Genomic DNA, 18,255 nt, shown 5'->3' on the forward strand with positions numbered 1-18,255 from the left:
TTCATAATGAAATATGCAATGAATTCAGATATGCTTGCTCCTTTCCATTCCTCTTAGCTCTATAATGGGGTTTTAACGCTTTTCTCTTTTCTTAAAAACATTTTACTGCTGAGAAAGCTTCAGCCAGGGCCAAAATAGCTGGAATTTTCTTTTTTTTTTTTTTTTTTTTTTTTTTTTTTTTTTTTTGAAAGCATAAGCATGTTCTTTCTTTGTTTGTTTTGTGCAACCTTCATTTCTGGGCACTGAAACATGCAGGTTAAGATTTGTATTTTTCTTGTCTGTTTCTTCTTGTGATATGTTTTTTTCAGTAAACAGAATCAAGGGTTCTCATTGTGGATATACTTTCCTATATTTGAGCAAATATTTGTTCTCCTGTCTTCCTTAGTTTTCAGTAAAATGCCCCAGTAAAGTAAATGTTTTTGTCATTATTTTTTCCCATATGTAGCTTTCCCATTCTTAAATAGCTACATGGTCAAGCACATGTGACATTCTTCTTTCTTAACTTTGTCAACTCTTCACACCAAAAATGTGTCTTCTATCAATGGAAATACCAGAAGTAGTACAGCAAAACTGGACTAAAGTATACTGTATATGTTTTGGTAGCTGTTGTTTGTTTTTCCTACTGCAAAGACTCCTTTTTTGATAAATATGTTGAGATTTCCTCTTCAGAGTTTGTTTCTGTGATGACATGCTCCTTTTTAAACTGTCAAAGTAAATAAGAGAAACTTTGACGTGTATCAAAATGTAAATATTTCCTTCTGATGTAGTTATTATTTAAATGGTAGTTTTCAGGAAATGACAAGCTCAGTCTTAACATACTGGTCAAAAAATCCTGATTATTCTGCTGTTGATGGAATGCTGAGAAAAATCCCTGAGCTCCTGTGCACATCTATAGATGGCTTTTGATCAGGCTTCATCCAGAACCAGTTACTTCTCCATCTTTAGTTGCCTGTGTAGAGGTGCTTATTGCAGAGCTGATGTGCATCCAACATTAACAAAATCAGGAAACGCTGCTTTCTTTCCCCAGCACAAGGATTACTGGCCTGTTCCACAGCCTGGGTAATCCTTGCATTACAAGATTTGCTGTCAAATGGATGCTGGAAATTTTTACAAGAAATAACCTGCACATACCTTGTATCAGTTTCCAGAAAGAAGGGAGATAAACTTTCAGCACAGAATCATTTTACTCAGCTCCCTGTCACTTGATACTGTCCTGAACACCCTGTCTAAAGGCTTGTCTGTCAGAAACAGAGGTAAACTTCAAATAACTCCCTCCGAATTTGCTCTGGTGATTCTTGTATTCAATAATACTAGTAAGGCTACCATGACATCTAGTGGATGGTAAGAGATGTTGGGCAAGTTTTAAAAACACTTAAAAATCTAAAAGGTGGAAATCCAAAAGAATAAAAAGAAAAGTCATACCAAGAATGGAGAAAAGAGCAGAGGGCACCCTGGAATGTAGTTCAGGTTAATGTTTTATGGCTCTTCTTCACTCTGCAGATACCTGTTTTTCTGAAGGAGCATGCTTGCTTTGACTGTTGAAAATTTTGACAAGTTAATACAACTCTCAAAACTGTGGTCTTAATGGGACTGTGCTGTAACTCAGGCAGGCCTCACAGAGAATTAGAGGAGATTTGGGAGTTTCTGCCTAGATCCATTGTCTGTGTGCATCCTGCCACTCACCACTGGTTTAGAAGAATTAGTGCTCCTGTATTCCAGGTGGGAAACCTATCCTTTAAACAGGTCAGAAACTGCTTCACATGAGCATGTGGACATTCTCATAGTTCAAACTCACTGCAGCTCTCAGAGGGCCAACTACTGAGGGTGTTTCCCCCGGTTTCATGACTTTGTACTTCTCAATAAGGAATCCCTCATGTTCTGGGTTCCCTATTCTCTGCAGAGGTGTGATGGTGAGTTGGTACATTTGTTCTGCCACATTGGCCATTGTAGTGTTGTCTGAAGCTTGGACATGAAAACAAATGCCTAAAATTCAGCTGTTCATTACAAGCTTTTGGTTTTGGTGATCCCGTTCAGCCTGGACCATGCCTTCATCATTATTTTACTCTTTGTTTAAAAGATTCTGAATATAATGGAGGAAATTCATTAAAGACCATTTACAATTAAGAGCTACTCAGCAAAACAGGCAATTAAAAGCAACAGAACAAATCAGTGTTTTTGAAGTGTGAGTTGGTTCTCTGTTTTGTAATAAATGTCTTGCTGGACTTCTTCATCTCTCTTTTGGTTCCTTAATTTTTTTTTCTTCCATGGTGTTGTGTTTAATTCAGTTAAAAATATATATCTTGGCTAATGCTTGAAGTTGATATTTTCTTACACAAAGAAACCTGTCTACCTGATCCTAAACTTCTAGTTGAAATTTAATATCATGAGTTTTTGTTTGGCAGTAAAACTGGAGGAGATGGAAAGGCTTTTAATTCTATTTGTCAGTGGGTGAAAAGAACATGAAATTCTTAGTATTGTGCATGAGTAAAAAGTTTAATTTGACATTTGGAAGTTCACACTTCCAAAACTAGTAAATAGAAATCTAAGCCAAATCCAACAGTAACACCATCACCAAAACAAAATTTTAATCCTGTATTTATATATGTTTTCCCCTTAAATGTAAGATAAAGACTTTGGCAAGCATTTAGTTTTTAATGCTTGCCAAATGCTTCCCTTTAAATGCTTCCCTTAGCCTCTTTGCTCTGTACATGCTAAAGTAGCTTTTGCTTTTGGTTCAAAACCAATGAAAACAGTGGACTCTGGAAGGAATGAGAGAGAACTGATGAAGTGGGGCAAAATTTGTTTGAGATTCAGCAGATGATTGAAATTCTAGATTAAGGGCAGTGATACTTCTGTGCTCCAGGAGAAATTAGTTAAGGTGTGTCTGTAATCTTTAAAATCCTGACAGCATTATGACAAATAAATGAATGAAGCCCTAGTAACTTTCCAGAACCTTTAAAAATTATCAGGACATTCAAATGCACTTGTTTTTCCCCTGACCATTGGACTTGCACTTTGTTGGATTAAAAGAGTGTATTCTAATATCCAAACAGCTTCAAATCTGCAAAATACCTAGGCCAACCCATGCCATTGTGTGATTTTGCCTAGAAGCGTGATAGATTCCTAGAACTGGAAAAGATAAAAGCTCCATCTTTTTAACGCAAGAGGGTAAGTTTCCCACCCTCTGGCATCCTGAAGATAGCACCTTCCCTTTGGGGTTGCTGCAAAACCAGGAGGAAATCAGGACCAATTAGATCCCAGAGATTATTAAAGATTTCAGAATGCCTTGTATATACTTCTTTTTCCTCATCAGAAAACTGTTGAGTTTTGAGACAGGGAAAGGACTCTAAATGCTGCTTTTTCTTACCAGTCTGAGAGGGCAAACTTTGATGTAGCTCTCCACTTCCTAGCGTGTCAGAAGCCTCGAGCCAAGTACAAAACGTTGTAGTAGCAAACAGCTGCTTTCCAAATCTCTGCGGAGTCATCTGCCACGTAAGCACTGCGCAGCCAGAGACTGTACATCTGCTGACAAATCAGTCCTTCTCTTCAAAGACCTGTCTCGAGGGAGAGTTTTAGCGTTGTTGTTGCCATTATTAGATGGATAAAGTGGGCTTATGCCAAAGGTCCCCTTGGCTTCTGTGCTAGGCACTTTAGAAACTCATTTCCTTTACTAATGTCTGATGGGTGCAGGTAGGATTTGTTCTTCAGAAAAGTAAGCAGCATCTCTGGGGGGGTCATTCTTAAAATGAACAAAGACTGTGTAGCAATCTATATCTGCTTTGATAAAACAGATAAAGTAGGAGCTTTCCCAGTTAGGGTCTCAGGTTTTACACAAGAATTCCTGTTTGCCAGCAGTGTTTTGAAACTTCAGTAAACCATATAGCCAAGTCAGATTGTGATAAAATATGATATTGAAATGTCAATGAGGGAAAAGTGTTACATAACTGATCTTTGGGTGATATGAAGACTGATGCTGAAATTAAGTGTCAAGCCTCTCTAATCTCTTTGAAAGTAATTTTTACTTCAGAGAAACCGTGAAACAGGAGAACTTCCATGCATTCAATTGGTTAATGTCCTGTAGGAAACAAGGTAACTGAATGAAAATGTGAAAATGTCACTGGTGCAGTAAATGTCCTTCTTGAGGAAAATGACACCATTTCATCACCAAGAATGGCCCCTGTGACAGCTGTGATTGGAACACAAGCAACTGTTCATTACAACAAGCAAACACAAAGCTTGAATAGCTTCAAATCACTAAATCTGTTCTTTACTGCAACACACAGTTGCCCAACTAAACTGAAAACTCAGCTCTTCTAGGAGAGATGTTGAAAGAGAGCTGAGAATTCCAATCTTGTTCCATGTATTGTTTGCAAAGTCTTTCAGTCCTGCTGAGCAGCCTGCAATGATCAGTGGGTTCTAAAGATACTGCATATAAAGATTCAGATTCTATTCTCTGCCGCATCTCTACTCTTCCTCTGCTCTTCCTCTGAGTCATGATAAAGCTTTCTTGGTTGCATCTGAGGCATAGCTTTGCATATGCTGAGGGTGGAGAAGATAATACTTCTACTGAAAAATGAGACAGCAAAAGCAAGTGAAATCACGTTAGCTAATACATCTATACCAAGTAGAGATGTTTTTTCAGAAGTGTCTGAACTTACAAGAAGTAATTTAATTCGCTTGTACATCCCATAGGTTTCAAAGAGAACTGAGCAAAGATTTCTTATACCATAGTAACATCACAAATGAAATCTTGAATGCCAACCTATAGAAATAGAGTGATAGTTCAGCCCACGTGCTTACTTGTTTTTTAATCATCACTTTTCCCCATCATAGATACACAGACAGTAATAACTATGCGTGCATTCTTTTTGGTTCTTAATACTTTCTTTATCCAGAACATGGATGGACCTTGCTATGGAAGTACTCATAACGATGTCTGGATTTTTTATGAAATTTCTTAATAACACTTAAACCAGTGCTATTTTGGAGTACTACATTTTGAATGTGTTCTGCATACTTTTGAATATGGAGTTCCATCTGATTTAATTGCTGCACATTTTGCTGGAATGAGCCCCCATTCCAATTGACTAGTCTATGTTATTTTATTTTTACTTGGAACTTCTCTTCAGTGTAGTACAATGACAACTTATCTGCTTCAGGTGTAAAATCTAAGTATTTCTTAGTTGTACCACAGTGCTGAATAGATGCATCCACCAATAAAGTCCCAAATGTTCTAGAAAGTGAATATTTATTTAGCAGGAGTTCATTCCTGTTCATAACAGCTTCCCCCCTAAACAAACTTTTTCCCAAATGGGAAAGGAAGCATAGAAAAATTGGGTGGATTTGTTCAGAACAGCAGTGTCAAAGTCCAGTGTTGGAATCAGAGCTGTTGGATGCTGGTCTCTTGCCTTGTTTGCTGGAGTATGATGCCTCCTAGTGTTCCACTCTTGCATAGATTCATTTTATAACTCCCTTACAATTTTAATAAGCTTATTTTGGATATTTCACAATAATGTATTTTTGTTTTGTGCCTTTTTTTTTAGATTCTTGAGACTGAATAACAATTTCTTTTTTTTTATTTTGGCAAAGTGTTATCTAATAGTTCCCACCTACAGGCTTTCAGGCTGGTGTCAAAATACCTGCTGTCTCCTGGAGAAAGCCATCTTCTTCAGCAACCTGTCACAAAAGGGGAAAGTGGTCATGCTGGATTTGAAATTACTCTCACTTAATTTCTGATGACTCTGTTCTGTGCATGTGTTTGTGCTTATCTACATAATTAATATATATAAACACACAGGCATTTTCATATATGAATTACATAGATTTGTATGATCAATAATATTTCACTGAGCATTTTTGTGGCAATATGTTGGGATTTTTTGCTTTTCATTAGTAATCACCACTAACATAAGTGGTACATTAAATCATTTTATTGCTGGAGACTTTCAGGAAATAGTCTTTTATGTATGCCTTTGGTTCTGAATTTTAAGAAAGATAAAAGTAGTATTTTAATAGAAATGTCTTCATTAATTACTAAACACATTTTCTGCCCTTTAACAGTGAAAATTTATCATTAATATTATGTACTTAATATGATTGTGATATTTGAAACATAGCTGATTGTCGATTGTGCCCTTATATAACATCTGTTCATGGACTTAATGATTTCTTCCCAAAATTTTTTTACTGTAAAGGAGAAGAGAAAACAAGTGGATAACTTCAAAAGTGCTTAGTTGTGTAATATATGTCTATATAGTAATATTATGTTAAAGAAATAATGCTGTACTGTATGTCAGAAACATAACATGGTAAACCACATCATTCTGTTCTGTGTTCAGTAGCTTATAGACTAAGTCAAAGCAACATATTCATATTTTTCCAGATGGCTTTCAATTTATTTTTCTCTGATCAAATTATAATTAATGTTCTATGTTTACCCTTCCTTCCTTATCCCTTTTTCTTTTACTTAGTTGATTTCTGAATGTTTCCCTTTATTCCTGTGATCTTTCCTTCATAGCGGCACTGTCTCGGTGAAGCTTTGCATAAATCTATCAGCAATGTAAGTGATCTGCACTTACAGCTTGTGAACCAGGCATGCTTGCACTAATCAACCTGCATATCCTGCAGTGCTGCTTTCCAGCTTAAGCCCATGAAATGGGAGACATGATAATATTTGAGACGAGAACATGTGCTGCTATCAAAGCTTGTGGTTGTGGAGTGCATCCCCTCATCTCTCTGTATGACTGTGTGTCATCAAACACTGTGTATGTGGTCATAACATGAGCAGCGTCCTTATGTCATTGTTAATGCAAGCAAGCTTGTGGGCAGTGCAGATGTGTATTGCAGAGCTTTCTACAAAGCATGGGATTGATGCTCTACTATAATTTGTGGTTTTGCAGTGTAACTCATAATTGTAGCCAAACTGGTTTTTTCAATTTTTTTTTAATTCTCACTGATGTTTTTAATGTGCTGAAAACCTTGGATAAAAGTATTGGAAGTTCAGAGAGTGATGTTTAGAGCTGTTTTCTTTTGAATCCTCAGTACAGAGGTGTACAGAAAGGGTAGTCCAAGGACATACAAAAAGAGGCACTGATATTCTCAAAACATGCTCTTAAGGATATCAGTCTCTGCACTGAATAATCAAAATATTATTTAAAATCACATGCTCCTCTAAAAAGACTGGTATTTTAACTTTTTTTGTACTTTTCAACATCAAAACAAATTATTAGAAGGGTAGACTAATCTGACTTGCTTGCTAGAATCATTTAATCCTCATTGTCCTTTATTTTCTGTATAGTCTATTGATGCAAACAGACATCTCCAGACATTGACTCATTTCAGGCCATGGTTTTGCAGTCACTTTAATCTGGTAGAAGGATGAGCTGCTCTTGCTTAGTCCTGTTCTCTTCGAAGATGTCTTCCTGCCCAGATGTCAGACATCTCTTGGTCATCTCAGTTAAAATGTTTTCCACATTTCCAAGACAGAAATGAAAACAAAATCATTTTGCCCTTGGTCCATGCTCAACATATTTATAAATTATATACTGATAATTGTCAGAATTTGGAGCAGGAACATAAGTGAGAGATAGATTTAACTTCAAGCCAAAGATACATTTTTTCATGTTATTTTAATTAAAATTTGCCTAAGTTACCGTGGTTGACTCTATTTGACTGTTATAATGAAAGGCTTCTTAGAGTGTGATCATTAAATTACCAGAGGTTCTGCAGGACTGGGCAGGACTTCCCCTAGAACTGTACCTCCTGGTGGCCAGGGTGAACAGGACAGGACAGTGGTGAGAAAGCTGAGGGACAGAAACATGGTCAAAGGGACCAGTGAGAATGGGCTTACAGGTGAAGAGAAGGACCAGGTAGGTATGAGGTTACAGAAAGGTGGGAAGGGGAGAAGGGCTCAGCAGTGAACATGGGATGAATTAGAGTAGATGGGGATGTGAGTAGACCAAGGGAAAGTTTAGGTAAAATAGCTTATTTTTTTTTGCTGGAGAAGGATAACAACCACGTTGCAGTATGAGAAAATTATGCAGATTTTTTAATTCAGAGCTGGCCATGCTGGCTGGTGCATGGTGCAAACTCACCTCTTCAGTGGTGGGAGTTTCTAGGGGTGAAGACAAAAAATACACTATATATTATATATAGATATTAAATAAATGTAATAATCCACAGTGAAGGTAGATTATCAGTAGAGTTACACTGGAGCTAAAAATATTTTCTTTTACAGGTTGTTGATAAATAAGTAAGGTAGGAAACTTTGCAGCTTATAAAAGCTTATTCAGACTAGAATAGCTGTAAAAGGCAAAGGGACTTGGCAATAAAATATCAGATTAAAGCTAGTGTAGGTAAATGCAAAATGATACACAAGGAAAGAAAAATTGTAACTTTTTCTGTAAAATGATGAGCCTTACCTTGACCTGTTACAACTAGAAAATAAACTGGGGACTATGATATATAATTCTATGAAAACATCACCTCAGTTCTCCGTAGGAGTCTCAAAAGCAAATAAAACTTTAGGAATATAGGAGAGAAACAGAGAACATAACATGTAAAACCATATAAATCAGTACATAAAAACAGAGTTTACTCTCATGTCCAATAACTTGTGCTGCTTTGGACTCCTAATCTTAAAAAGAAGTAGTAGAAAAGGGGTAAAAGTAGGAAAAATGTGATCATAGATATGAAATAACTTTCATACAAGGAGAAACTCATTAAGCCAAAGCAGTTTAGTATGGCAGAGTTTGTAGGGAGGGAAATGATTGAGAGCTATAGAAACTCTCATGAGTAGAATACAGCAAATGGAAAGGGAACTTCTTTTCACTTCTTTCCATTACAAGTACTGAATATCATCATGTTAAATTGGCATGTCTGCGTGGAACTTGATACAGGATACTATGGATACTAAAAACTTTTATGGGCTCAGATAATAGTTATTATTATTTCTTCTATAAATCTGCTCCAAAATACCTCTTCTGATTTAAGAAACATTGCTAGTTCCAGGTAGACTACAGAGTCAAGCTCCCTACATCTATGCTTGGCCTTTTTTTTCTAGAGTAATCCTAGTTGGTCCTTTCTGCAGGCAAAACTAGAGATCAGATAAAAATTTGGTCTGACACTTTACAATTATTATATGAAATTTGTATTTAATGTAGTTAGTAGAAGGTTTTGCAAAACATTGTGTAGGCCTTCCCTACACTCCTTTAGTAGTAGCTAATCTTTTTCAAAGGTATCTGAAGTACAATACTATTTATACAATGTATGTTAGAGTGTATATTCCCAGACGCAAAGACCTTGTGAACCTGAAATACAAGCAGCTATGCTTATTTCATTTAAATTAGTCTGATTTTTGTTTTCTTTTGCTTTATTTCAAATTTTTGTTTCTGTAGCTTTTTTCTTTCAAGTCTGCTTAAGCTGTGTCCTCCTGAAAAAATACCTTAACCCACATGTTCGGCAGCAATGTTCATGCTAGAAGTTGTACTTGGTATGCTGCAATTTATATTTTGCTAAGTGGTGGATTTAATGTTCTCTAACTCAATAACTTGATGTGCAATGTCGTTACGAATTTGACATAATTAATTTTAAGGTATGCTAAATCAAATGACACTATCAGACTTCCATTTATAATTCCATATTATGCAATGCTCTGAGGCTTGAAAAGTATCCTTACTGATTCAAATTCTTTGTCACTTGGCAATTTTATTATCCTTCCTTTGAATCACTGTAGCAAAATTCTCTTTTGGGTAAATCTTGTTTCTAGAACTGGAAGGTATCTCATGGCTAGAAAAGGAATACAGGTTTAGTACTTTAGGTCTGAAAAGATGCTCTCTGATGTGGAGAACAAAGTATATTATTATTATAAAAAGGTAATGGGACTAAAAAAGGAATATAGTGTACTATAATACTTGTTGGATGAAAAAGCATTGTAAAATCAGGTGTTTCTAGGAAAATTAGTTGCTTGTGACTAAAATTATTTCGATCTTGGAAACAAGCATAAAAATCACTCTCATAGTCTTACTGAACTAACAGAAAAATGTGTGATGGGAAGTCCTCAAGTGTTACTTTTTTTTTGATGTTGAGTGGTACTGTTTCTTTCTAAATGAGAAAACCACTAGTAAGGTAGGACCATAGAATACAAAAAGATATAAAAACCAGTGTAGATGTCACAGGCTGTCCTCCCCTATTCCAAGTGCAAGATCATCCTTGCAGAATGGGTGTTCCCCTCAAGAATAGTTTAACAATCAAGTGTTTGGTTTCAGACCTTGATAGTGTCATTTTTATCAATCTTTTATATAAAACCTAAATAATCTTTGATCATTTGGCCATTAAAATTTGCTTTACAGGTAGTGCTGCAGTATGAACTAACGAATATGATAATCCTTACAAACCACTAAAATGTCATTATTATATCTCTGGTTATATACATATAACATTAACAGAAGATTCACTAGATGGATGACATTGCTTGTCTGTCTTTTAGCTAATGCTCTTGCTCTAAAATTTCAAATGTTTTCTGCTTCTGAATGTCGTCTTTACAGCTGATGTTAGTATTAATGACTAATGAATATTTGCTGTTCTGTTGTGGGTTAGATCTCCTTACTGAAGCAGAATCTGGAGATGCAGCTTTCCCAGTCACAGAGCTCTTTGCAACAGCTACAAGCCCAGTTCAGTCAGGAGCGACAGAGACTGACTCAGGAGATCCAGGAATTAGAAGAAGAGCATCAGCAAAGGCATAAGTCACTTCAGGAAGCCCATATCCTTGCCTTTCAAAGCATGGAAGAAACAAAAGAGCAAGAACAAAAGGCATGTTTATATGGTTATTCCAAACTCTGTATTGCCATTTTAGCATTTTGCCTACACAGTTGGAATTAGCAAAGAATCTGCATAACTTCAACATTTCCTTTTCAGCTGATGTACTGTAGTAATACTGTTATCTACCCAGTTAAATATGAACAAAACATACTGAAAATATTTTTTAACACTGGCATTGTTTCATGTCTTACTTTATATACACATATATAGCTGTGTGTGTATATATGTAAAAGTATTGTCAACACATGCATTTCTTTATGGTAGATTGACATTGTTACCCTTAATATTATATTCTTGTTTTGATTCTGAGTAGGAATTTTCCATTATAATTAATTTTGCATGTATTTTCTGTCAATAGACTCCTTTGAAATGTATTTTATATTTTTCTTATGTTAAAAATTGTGTTAGCTATGTTCTGTGACTTGAAAGATAATTTTCATATCCCACTCAAGATACTTTTTTAAAACCTTGACAAAACCAGCTTTAAAAATGGAATTTTGGTAGTGCATGGTATGTGATGGGAGGGGGGTATCTTAAGGTTTAAGTTCAGCTCCAGAGTGTGCCTTTGCAATCAGTTTCCACACTATGTGCCCTCAGCAGAAGATGTGTACCAGGAACATTATGATTCATACAATTCCACAGGGAGTAAACATGGGTGTCCTTAGGGAGCAGAAGTCCCCAAATGTCTGCACACTAAACCCATCTATGAAACTGCACCTTATTATATTGCTTGCTTTTGTAGATATATCCATGCATTGATTTTTTTTTGCTTTTCCAGCTGTGAGCCAAATGGGTTTTGTGCACAGATAATCTTGGTAACCATCAACCACTGAAAAGAAAAAATATGTTAGGAGGATAAGAAAATATGAGTAATACTAGAGTGGTTTTTCTCTAGAGTATGTTAATGCCTGCTTTTTTTGTTTCCAGTTGTTTATTGTGTAATGTTTTATACATTCTTTAAGTTGGTGTAGAACAAATTTTGTCAATTTTGATTTCATAGGAGTTAGAAGAACGTTTACAACAGAAGCACTCAGAAGAGCTTCATGCACTGAAAGAAACACACAAACAGGCCATGGAAGGCTTTAAATTGGAGATGGAACAGGAACTTCAGACTCTGCGATTTGAGCTGGAGGATGAAGGAAAAGCTATGTTAGGTATACTATTTTCAAATTTGAAAATGGGTCCAAAACCATTATTTCTACTCATGCAAATATACATGCACTTGTGTGTGTGTGTTATAACACTGTAGTGTCTCTCTGAGTCATTCAGTGTTGACCTAAGTGTTCCTCTTAAAATCACTATAAGCTTTAATAGGTAAGCCTAGACTCTTCACTTTGGAAATTTCTCACCCTTAAGGCCTTTTGGAAGGAGTAAGCAACCAAAGCTCCTGATGGAGAACTCGTGTTTTCAGAAAGCAACAGGAATAAAATACAGGACAGTTACTTAGCTGATGTAAAGTGTGTTTTAGATCAGTAGCAATACTAGATAGAGCTGGACTGTTGCTGTTAATTAATGTAAACATGTCCAAATTAAACTTCTCTCTTTGTTACTTCTCTCTGGTAACCAGCTTCCTTGCGCTCAGAGCTCAACCACCAACATGCAGCAGCAATTGACCAGCTGAGGCACAACCATCAACAAGAACTGGTAGCTGCCAAAATGGAGCTTGAAAGAAGCATAGAACTCGGCCGGCGACAGGTAGGAAGCATGTCTGGGATCTGGCTGCAAAATGGCATGGTCAGTAGTCATTTTTCCCTTTGCAGGAAAGGGAAGAATGAGAACAAGCAACAAACATGTAATCCTTCAAAATCATCCAGCACCAGCAGCTAATGCGTTCCAGTTTCCTAAACTTCTTTGCTTAGCTTTTTCTGCCTTCCACAAACCTCATTCAAAGCCTAGAAAGGCTCCTATATCCAGGTAGTTTCCTCTCAGAATGGCACAGCCATCTGGGAGAACCTTGGCTTGCTGTGGGAGGCAAGTGCCCATTCTTGCAAAATTGTATTCAGCCTCAGCTGCCAGCAGAAAGGAAAAAGCTGTTTGTTTCCCTTTGAAGCCTAAGAGATATGGCAAAAGAAGTGGTTGCTTATAATCAAAGGATTGCTTCAAACTGAAGAAAAAAGTACACAAAAAAGCCCCACCAAAACCAAGCTCCCAAAGCCAGTATGAACTACCTTTGCTTTCAGTAGCAAACTGATTCATTCACCGTTTATCTTTCATTTTTCATTTTATACAGTCAGTTTTTCTGTTAGTAGTTAAAAATTCCAAGTATAAGCTCTATTGAAGGCCAGACTCCTGGAAATAAGAGGACTGGAAAACTACCTATTTGCCTGTATAATAGGCTTTTCAAGATCGATTTACTGATACTCCAGCACCAAGGAGGAGGAGCCAGTTTAGAAATATGATGAGAGGAAACGGGGTTTGTTAGATATAGCCTTTACACAAAAACAGACACAGTTTAAGATGAGCCTGTTTCTACCTATTCCTTGCTGGTTTAACAGTGTGGGCAGCAGAGGCAAAACCAAGGTGCTGTCATGCAGGATTTAGGGGGATATAGTTTCAGTCATGTGTTGTTTAAGCCCAGAGTCTGACACCTAAATGAGATGTCAGAAATAAAAAGTTGAAATTACAAGAACTGGTGTTTGATCCAACCAAACAGGGGGGGTACTTTTTGCCTCTGTGATCTGCTAAACACGACCTTTGGTTGCACTGAGGGTAAAACAGTTACTGACGTTTCCTGTGTTAAAATGCTCATCAGTTCACAGGATCAGGGTTGAATGAGATGGAGAGTGGTCTGATCAGGATGATTATATTTGCTACTTTTTGAAATATTTATATATGTAGATGTAAATTTTTCCTCTGCTTTTTCTTATAACTTTAACCTAGTCTTTATATAGGGAGATAAGTATTTATATTTAATTGTTTGCTCTAAAAGGTGCCCTAAGAAGTTGGTGCACTAGGACATATTTGTATTTCCTTGAGACATGAAGGCACAAAACACAATTATACATAAAAATACTTTGGAATATCTGCTGATTTTCTCTGTGCGAACTACATGGTTATTAAATACTGTGAAACTGTAACAAGTGAAATAGATGGAAATAGAAAACTCTGAAAAAGTTATTTTCATTACAGACTTTTCTGAAACAAGGATGTGCATTATAGAGGCCATTGGAATGGGCTCCAGCTGGGTTTCCCAGATATTAACTTCATTGGAATTTCTTAGGCAAAAAAAGAAAGACTTTTCTTGATTTATTGGACACAATATAAATATAACATAAACTTTTTAACACATATTCTGCTGTAACATATTTATGACCTGTGTATATGGTTGTAAGATAGGAGACATCAGAATCAGTTTGTTTGTGCAGGGCATACATCTTGAGCAATTTTCTCCCACTGAATGAGGCTGTAAGGGAGAAAAATGTTTCTCTGGATTGTATGCTGATGAGGCAGAGAAAGTGAAATGCTCAGACCCTGGATCTTAGTGATACTTGTTTTTTTTTCTTGTGTGTGTGGGCAAAAGGAAAATGTGATGAGCTACAACAATTTTAACAGGCAGTGATAATCATGGGTTTTTAGTGTTCTTGCAAGTAGAAATTACTTATTACATAACTTTGATTTCTTCTTTCTTTGTACTTGTACACAATAAAAAAGCCCTTTGCTTTGATAATAATTTGTGTCAGCATCAAAAACTGAAAAAAATGTCTATTGGATGGTAAGTTCTTCTCAAATGTTTTCTTCCAAAAGCAAGTATTGCAGGCATCATCTCTAAGAAATTAGTCTATCTAAAGTATTTTTTGCTGCTTTTACTTATATCATAGGAAAAAGAATTTTTGTGCCGAATATCAGATCTACAAGATGAACTGAGACACCGAGACCATCATATAGCTGAACTCGACAAAGAGATTCTGCATCTTCATGAAAATATAAGTGCATTGACGAAGGAATTAGAGTTTAAAGGGAAAGAAATTCTTAGAATACACAGTGAATCCAACCAACAGATCAGGTATGAATTTTTCCACTCTAAATTCAAACCTGTATTGTTTCACTTACCGTTTTACTTTAAAAAAATTACTGCTTGCAGTTTTAAATATATCCTCTTAATCAAGTCATGTTTCATATCATTTAGTCTTCTTTAGTAAAGCTCTGCCCTTTACTGGTAGAGTTAGTGACTATGCTGAGCAGTTAAGTGACATTTCAGTGACACATTTTGCCATATTTTAGTAGCAGTTCCCTCAGGTGTTGGTTTTTGGTGGGTTTTTTTTTCAAATTCATTATGTTTGTTTATTTTAAAAAGCATTAAAGGAGATGCATTTACCATGAAATAAGCTAGAAGATTGGAGAACAGTAAGTAGTAGACTTTGATGAATCAGTAATTCTTTCTGTGTTCACTGATATTATGTAAGAGCCATTAGAAGCATGGCAGAAAATCATGATGAACAAAAAAGTCTGATTTTAGAATAACTCTTTTTTTAACAAAAACTAAATTAAACAGGATGCATGAGCAAGATTTAAGCAAGAAACATGAGAAAGAGCTGGATGTCTTGACAGCAGATCACATCAGAGAGAAACAAAGCATGCTGGCAGATTTTAATAAGACCCAAGAGCTGCTCAAGGAAATTAATTCAGCTTTACAAATTTCGTAAGTTTTGTTGCATTAAAAAGAATTGTATGTAGCTGCGTTTGAGTGAATAGTTTATTCTGGTGTCCGTAAAGTCCTGAAGGTACTACAGAGATGCAGATGTACAAATACCTCAATAAAGTATGGGGGCTAATCTTGCATTCTTTAGGCAACACAATTTTATAATCTTTAGGGGAATGTAGTGGGCTAAGTTGTTAAGGGTTTGAGACCAAAAAATTTCTGGTAGGAAAGATTAAATCTGTGCAGTTCCTACAAAACCTGAGAAAACAATATTTCAAGTGGTTTCTTTCTCAAACTTTAATACATTTGCTTTGAGAACACAAGAATTTTTTCTACAAGTTTATAAGCAGTACAGTATTCTCTAAACAGTTTTACGGCTGTTTACGACTACTCAGAAGTGAGATTGTAGCATGAGTGATGCAGACGTTTTCAGGTTTGGTAGCATAAGGAAAATTAGTGTCTGAAATAGATTGTATGAGCATAAGAATAACAGAAGGCTTAAGGGTTTGTCTGAATCAAAATGCCACCAGGGATTAGACCACCTAATGGTGGCAGAAGTGATGTAATAGTGTGTCACCAGCTAGTGTTTTCCTGTCTTCCACATCCTTCATTCTCTGTCTCTGTGGTGTTACCCATTTGGTCACAGTTTCTGGCTCAGGTTTCTTAGCACATTGAGGGCTTCCTGCCACAAAGTTGTCACTAAGGGATTTGTGTTTGCAGCATGGAAGATTTATGGCAGAGAGAAGAAATAGGTTCTGTGTTTTTGATGGGAAGCTTTTCTAAATAAGTATCAATTACAAATGGACAGTAAAGCCAAAATGCATTTAGCTTTTTCTGGATAATGAGCCCTCAGAAATTGCCTTCAAATAAAATGGTTATAAAATTCTAGTTTTCACCCCCTTGTAATTGTCCACATGCATGCTCTTATGCCCTGATAAATGTGGTACCTTGCCATTCAGTAAATTAGGTGTAAGCTACCTCCTGTTTGCTGCATTTATCTTGTATGAGAAGCAGGCCTATGAGCAGCCACCAGAGCTGTTTTGGAACTGTTTACCCTAAATGTTTTCTGCATTAAGTTGTTTGCTTCTCAATGGCAGGGAGTTTTCTGAATTTAGCTGGTTTTCTACTCCTTGCTTTAGTTCAAATTTAGAGCTTTGAGGAAGCAGCCACTGGCCCAAAATTAGCAAGCACCATCCAGGGTGCCCTGACCTGCCTTTCAGTGTGTTATTTCTCTGTTCACACTGAAGCAAGAAGCTGTCCAAAGAGGAGACTATGTAGAAAAGCAAACAAATTTAAAAAAACCAAAAGCAAACAAACAAAGAAAAAAAACCAAACAAAAAAAAGCCCCAAAACCAAAAACCAGAACAAAACCCAAAACCACACACACGTACCCACACCAACACAGAGAAGTTTTATGCAGCTGTTTCTCAAGTAACTGTTCCCAGGTTCAGCGTCACCTAAAGCACGGCCTCATGAATGTTTGTGGAATGGAGAATGTGTCTTGGAGTACTTGAGAGTGGGTGTCATCTGTTAGGCTCTACAACTAAAGTCTTAAAATTACAAATTATCTATTTGAAACAGAAAAAAACCCTCCAGTTCTCTGAAATACCTGAAAATAAAATGACAGCTGTGTGTAACTATCTACTGTACTGTTGGGATCTATGTACAATAGCTTAACCCAGCATAAAAAGTATGCACAAAAATTAAGCCAGCTGAGGCTATTTCTGTTCTGCTGAGTCAGATGCCTTCTCTGCAAGTAAAAAGAATCATGTTGTTCTCATTCATATTGTTTTATGTAATTGCATTATATAATCTCCTCAGAATATGTACAGGTTATTTGAAGGTTATTAAACTATCTATATCATTTAATATTAACTGATTTTTCAGCTGCAAATCAAGGTAAAATCTCAAAGTTGCTTTTGAAGAGAAAACATTTATCTGAAGTGAAAAATTAGGTCTGCTTCCAGGTGTCTACACTTTGTTTAATTCTTGAGGAATTAGGCTTGACCTGATTTAGATTCAATTTAATTAATACATTTTTCTCAGAGTTTGGTTGGGATTTCCTTTCTTGTTTTCACTAAGTTTGTTAAATTTCCTGAATCTGTTCTGATACTTGGTTCACTAATCTGCATGAGGGCTGAATATGTGAGAGACATATTTTAGTACTTTCCTTTGAAACTATATTTAGCATCGTGAGCATGTTATTAGTTTAAAGGAGACACAACAACTTGAAGTTGTCATGTCTTCAAAACTTGTTCTTTAAGTAAAAGGGATATTTATGTGGTTATTTGTACAATTCGTCTCTCAGTTGGCTTATTTCACTTCTCTCCTTTAATGCTTTCCCACCAGACATTTCAAATTTCCTCTTTATTTTTTTTTCAAATGTTTATTAGTTGTTACATTAGATATCCTAATATCCAAGTGTTATTCCTTTTGTTTTGCAGCTCATTTCTTTATTTCATCTCTAATAGTACTAAGTAGCTTTTGTGAAGAGGAGTTAGTTACCAATTAGTCTTCAGTGTTCTTGGGTATCTTCTGTTCCAGTATGTTCCACAAGAACTGAGGAAGATGCCGTGGTTTTGAATGCCTTATTTTTAGCCTGACTTACAAGTGGCCCTTTTCAAAAATGCAGTAGTGCATGCACAGGAAGGATGTTAAGTTTTTAGAATGTTCCCTAAATTCTTATCTGCTGGAGCAGAAGTTAGGGTTATTGGGGCTTTTTTGTTTCTTTTGTTTCTTAACTATCTAAAGTGGAAGGAGAACATAAAAATTGATTTCCTTCAAAGTGGTAAGAAAGT

At 36.2% G+C, this 18,255-nt stretch overlaps 1 protein-coding gene across 8 annotated transcripts in view; it reads left to right on the forward strand.

Annotated features, from left to right (window-relative positions):
* The window catches only part of FAM184A (family with sequence similarity 184 member A), a 74,552-nt gene that overhangs the window by 47,957 nt on the left and 8,340 nt on the right, over nt 1-18,255 (forward strand). For 4 of the 8 annotated variants that reach the window (XM_054514225.1, XM_054514223.1, XM_054514219.1 and 1 more), the window contains exons 10-15: nt 6,518-6,559; nt 10,597-10,809; nt 11,819-11,972; nt 12,386-12,513; nt 14,637-14,821; nt 15,311-15,457. In XM_054514225.1, coding sequence (XP_054370200.1) covers nt 6,518-6,559; nt 10,597-10,809; nt 11,819-11,972; nt 12,386-12,513; nt 14,637-14,821; nt 15,311-15,457 — 869 coding nt within the window. The remainder of the gene's footprint in view (nt 1-6,517; nt 6,560-10,596; nt 10,810-11,818; nt 11,973-12,385; nt 12,514-14,636; nt 14,822-15,310; nt 15,458-18,255) is intronic. The other 4 variants (XM_054514221.1, XM_054514224.1, XM_054514218.1 and 1 more) reach the window with 3 other exon arrangements.

Source organism: Molothrus ater, chromosome 3, assembly GCF_012460135.2.
Source record: "Molothrus ater isolate BHLD 08-10-18 breed brown headed cowbird chromosome 3, BPBGC_Mater_1.1, whole genome shotgun sequence".
In the NCBI taxonomy this organism is placed as follows: domain Eukaryota; kingdom Metazoa; phylum Chordata; class Aves; order Passeriformes; family Icteridae; genus Molothrus; species Molothrus ater.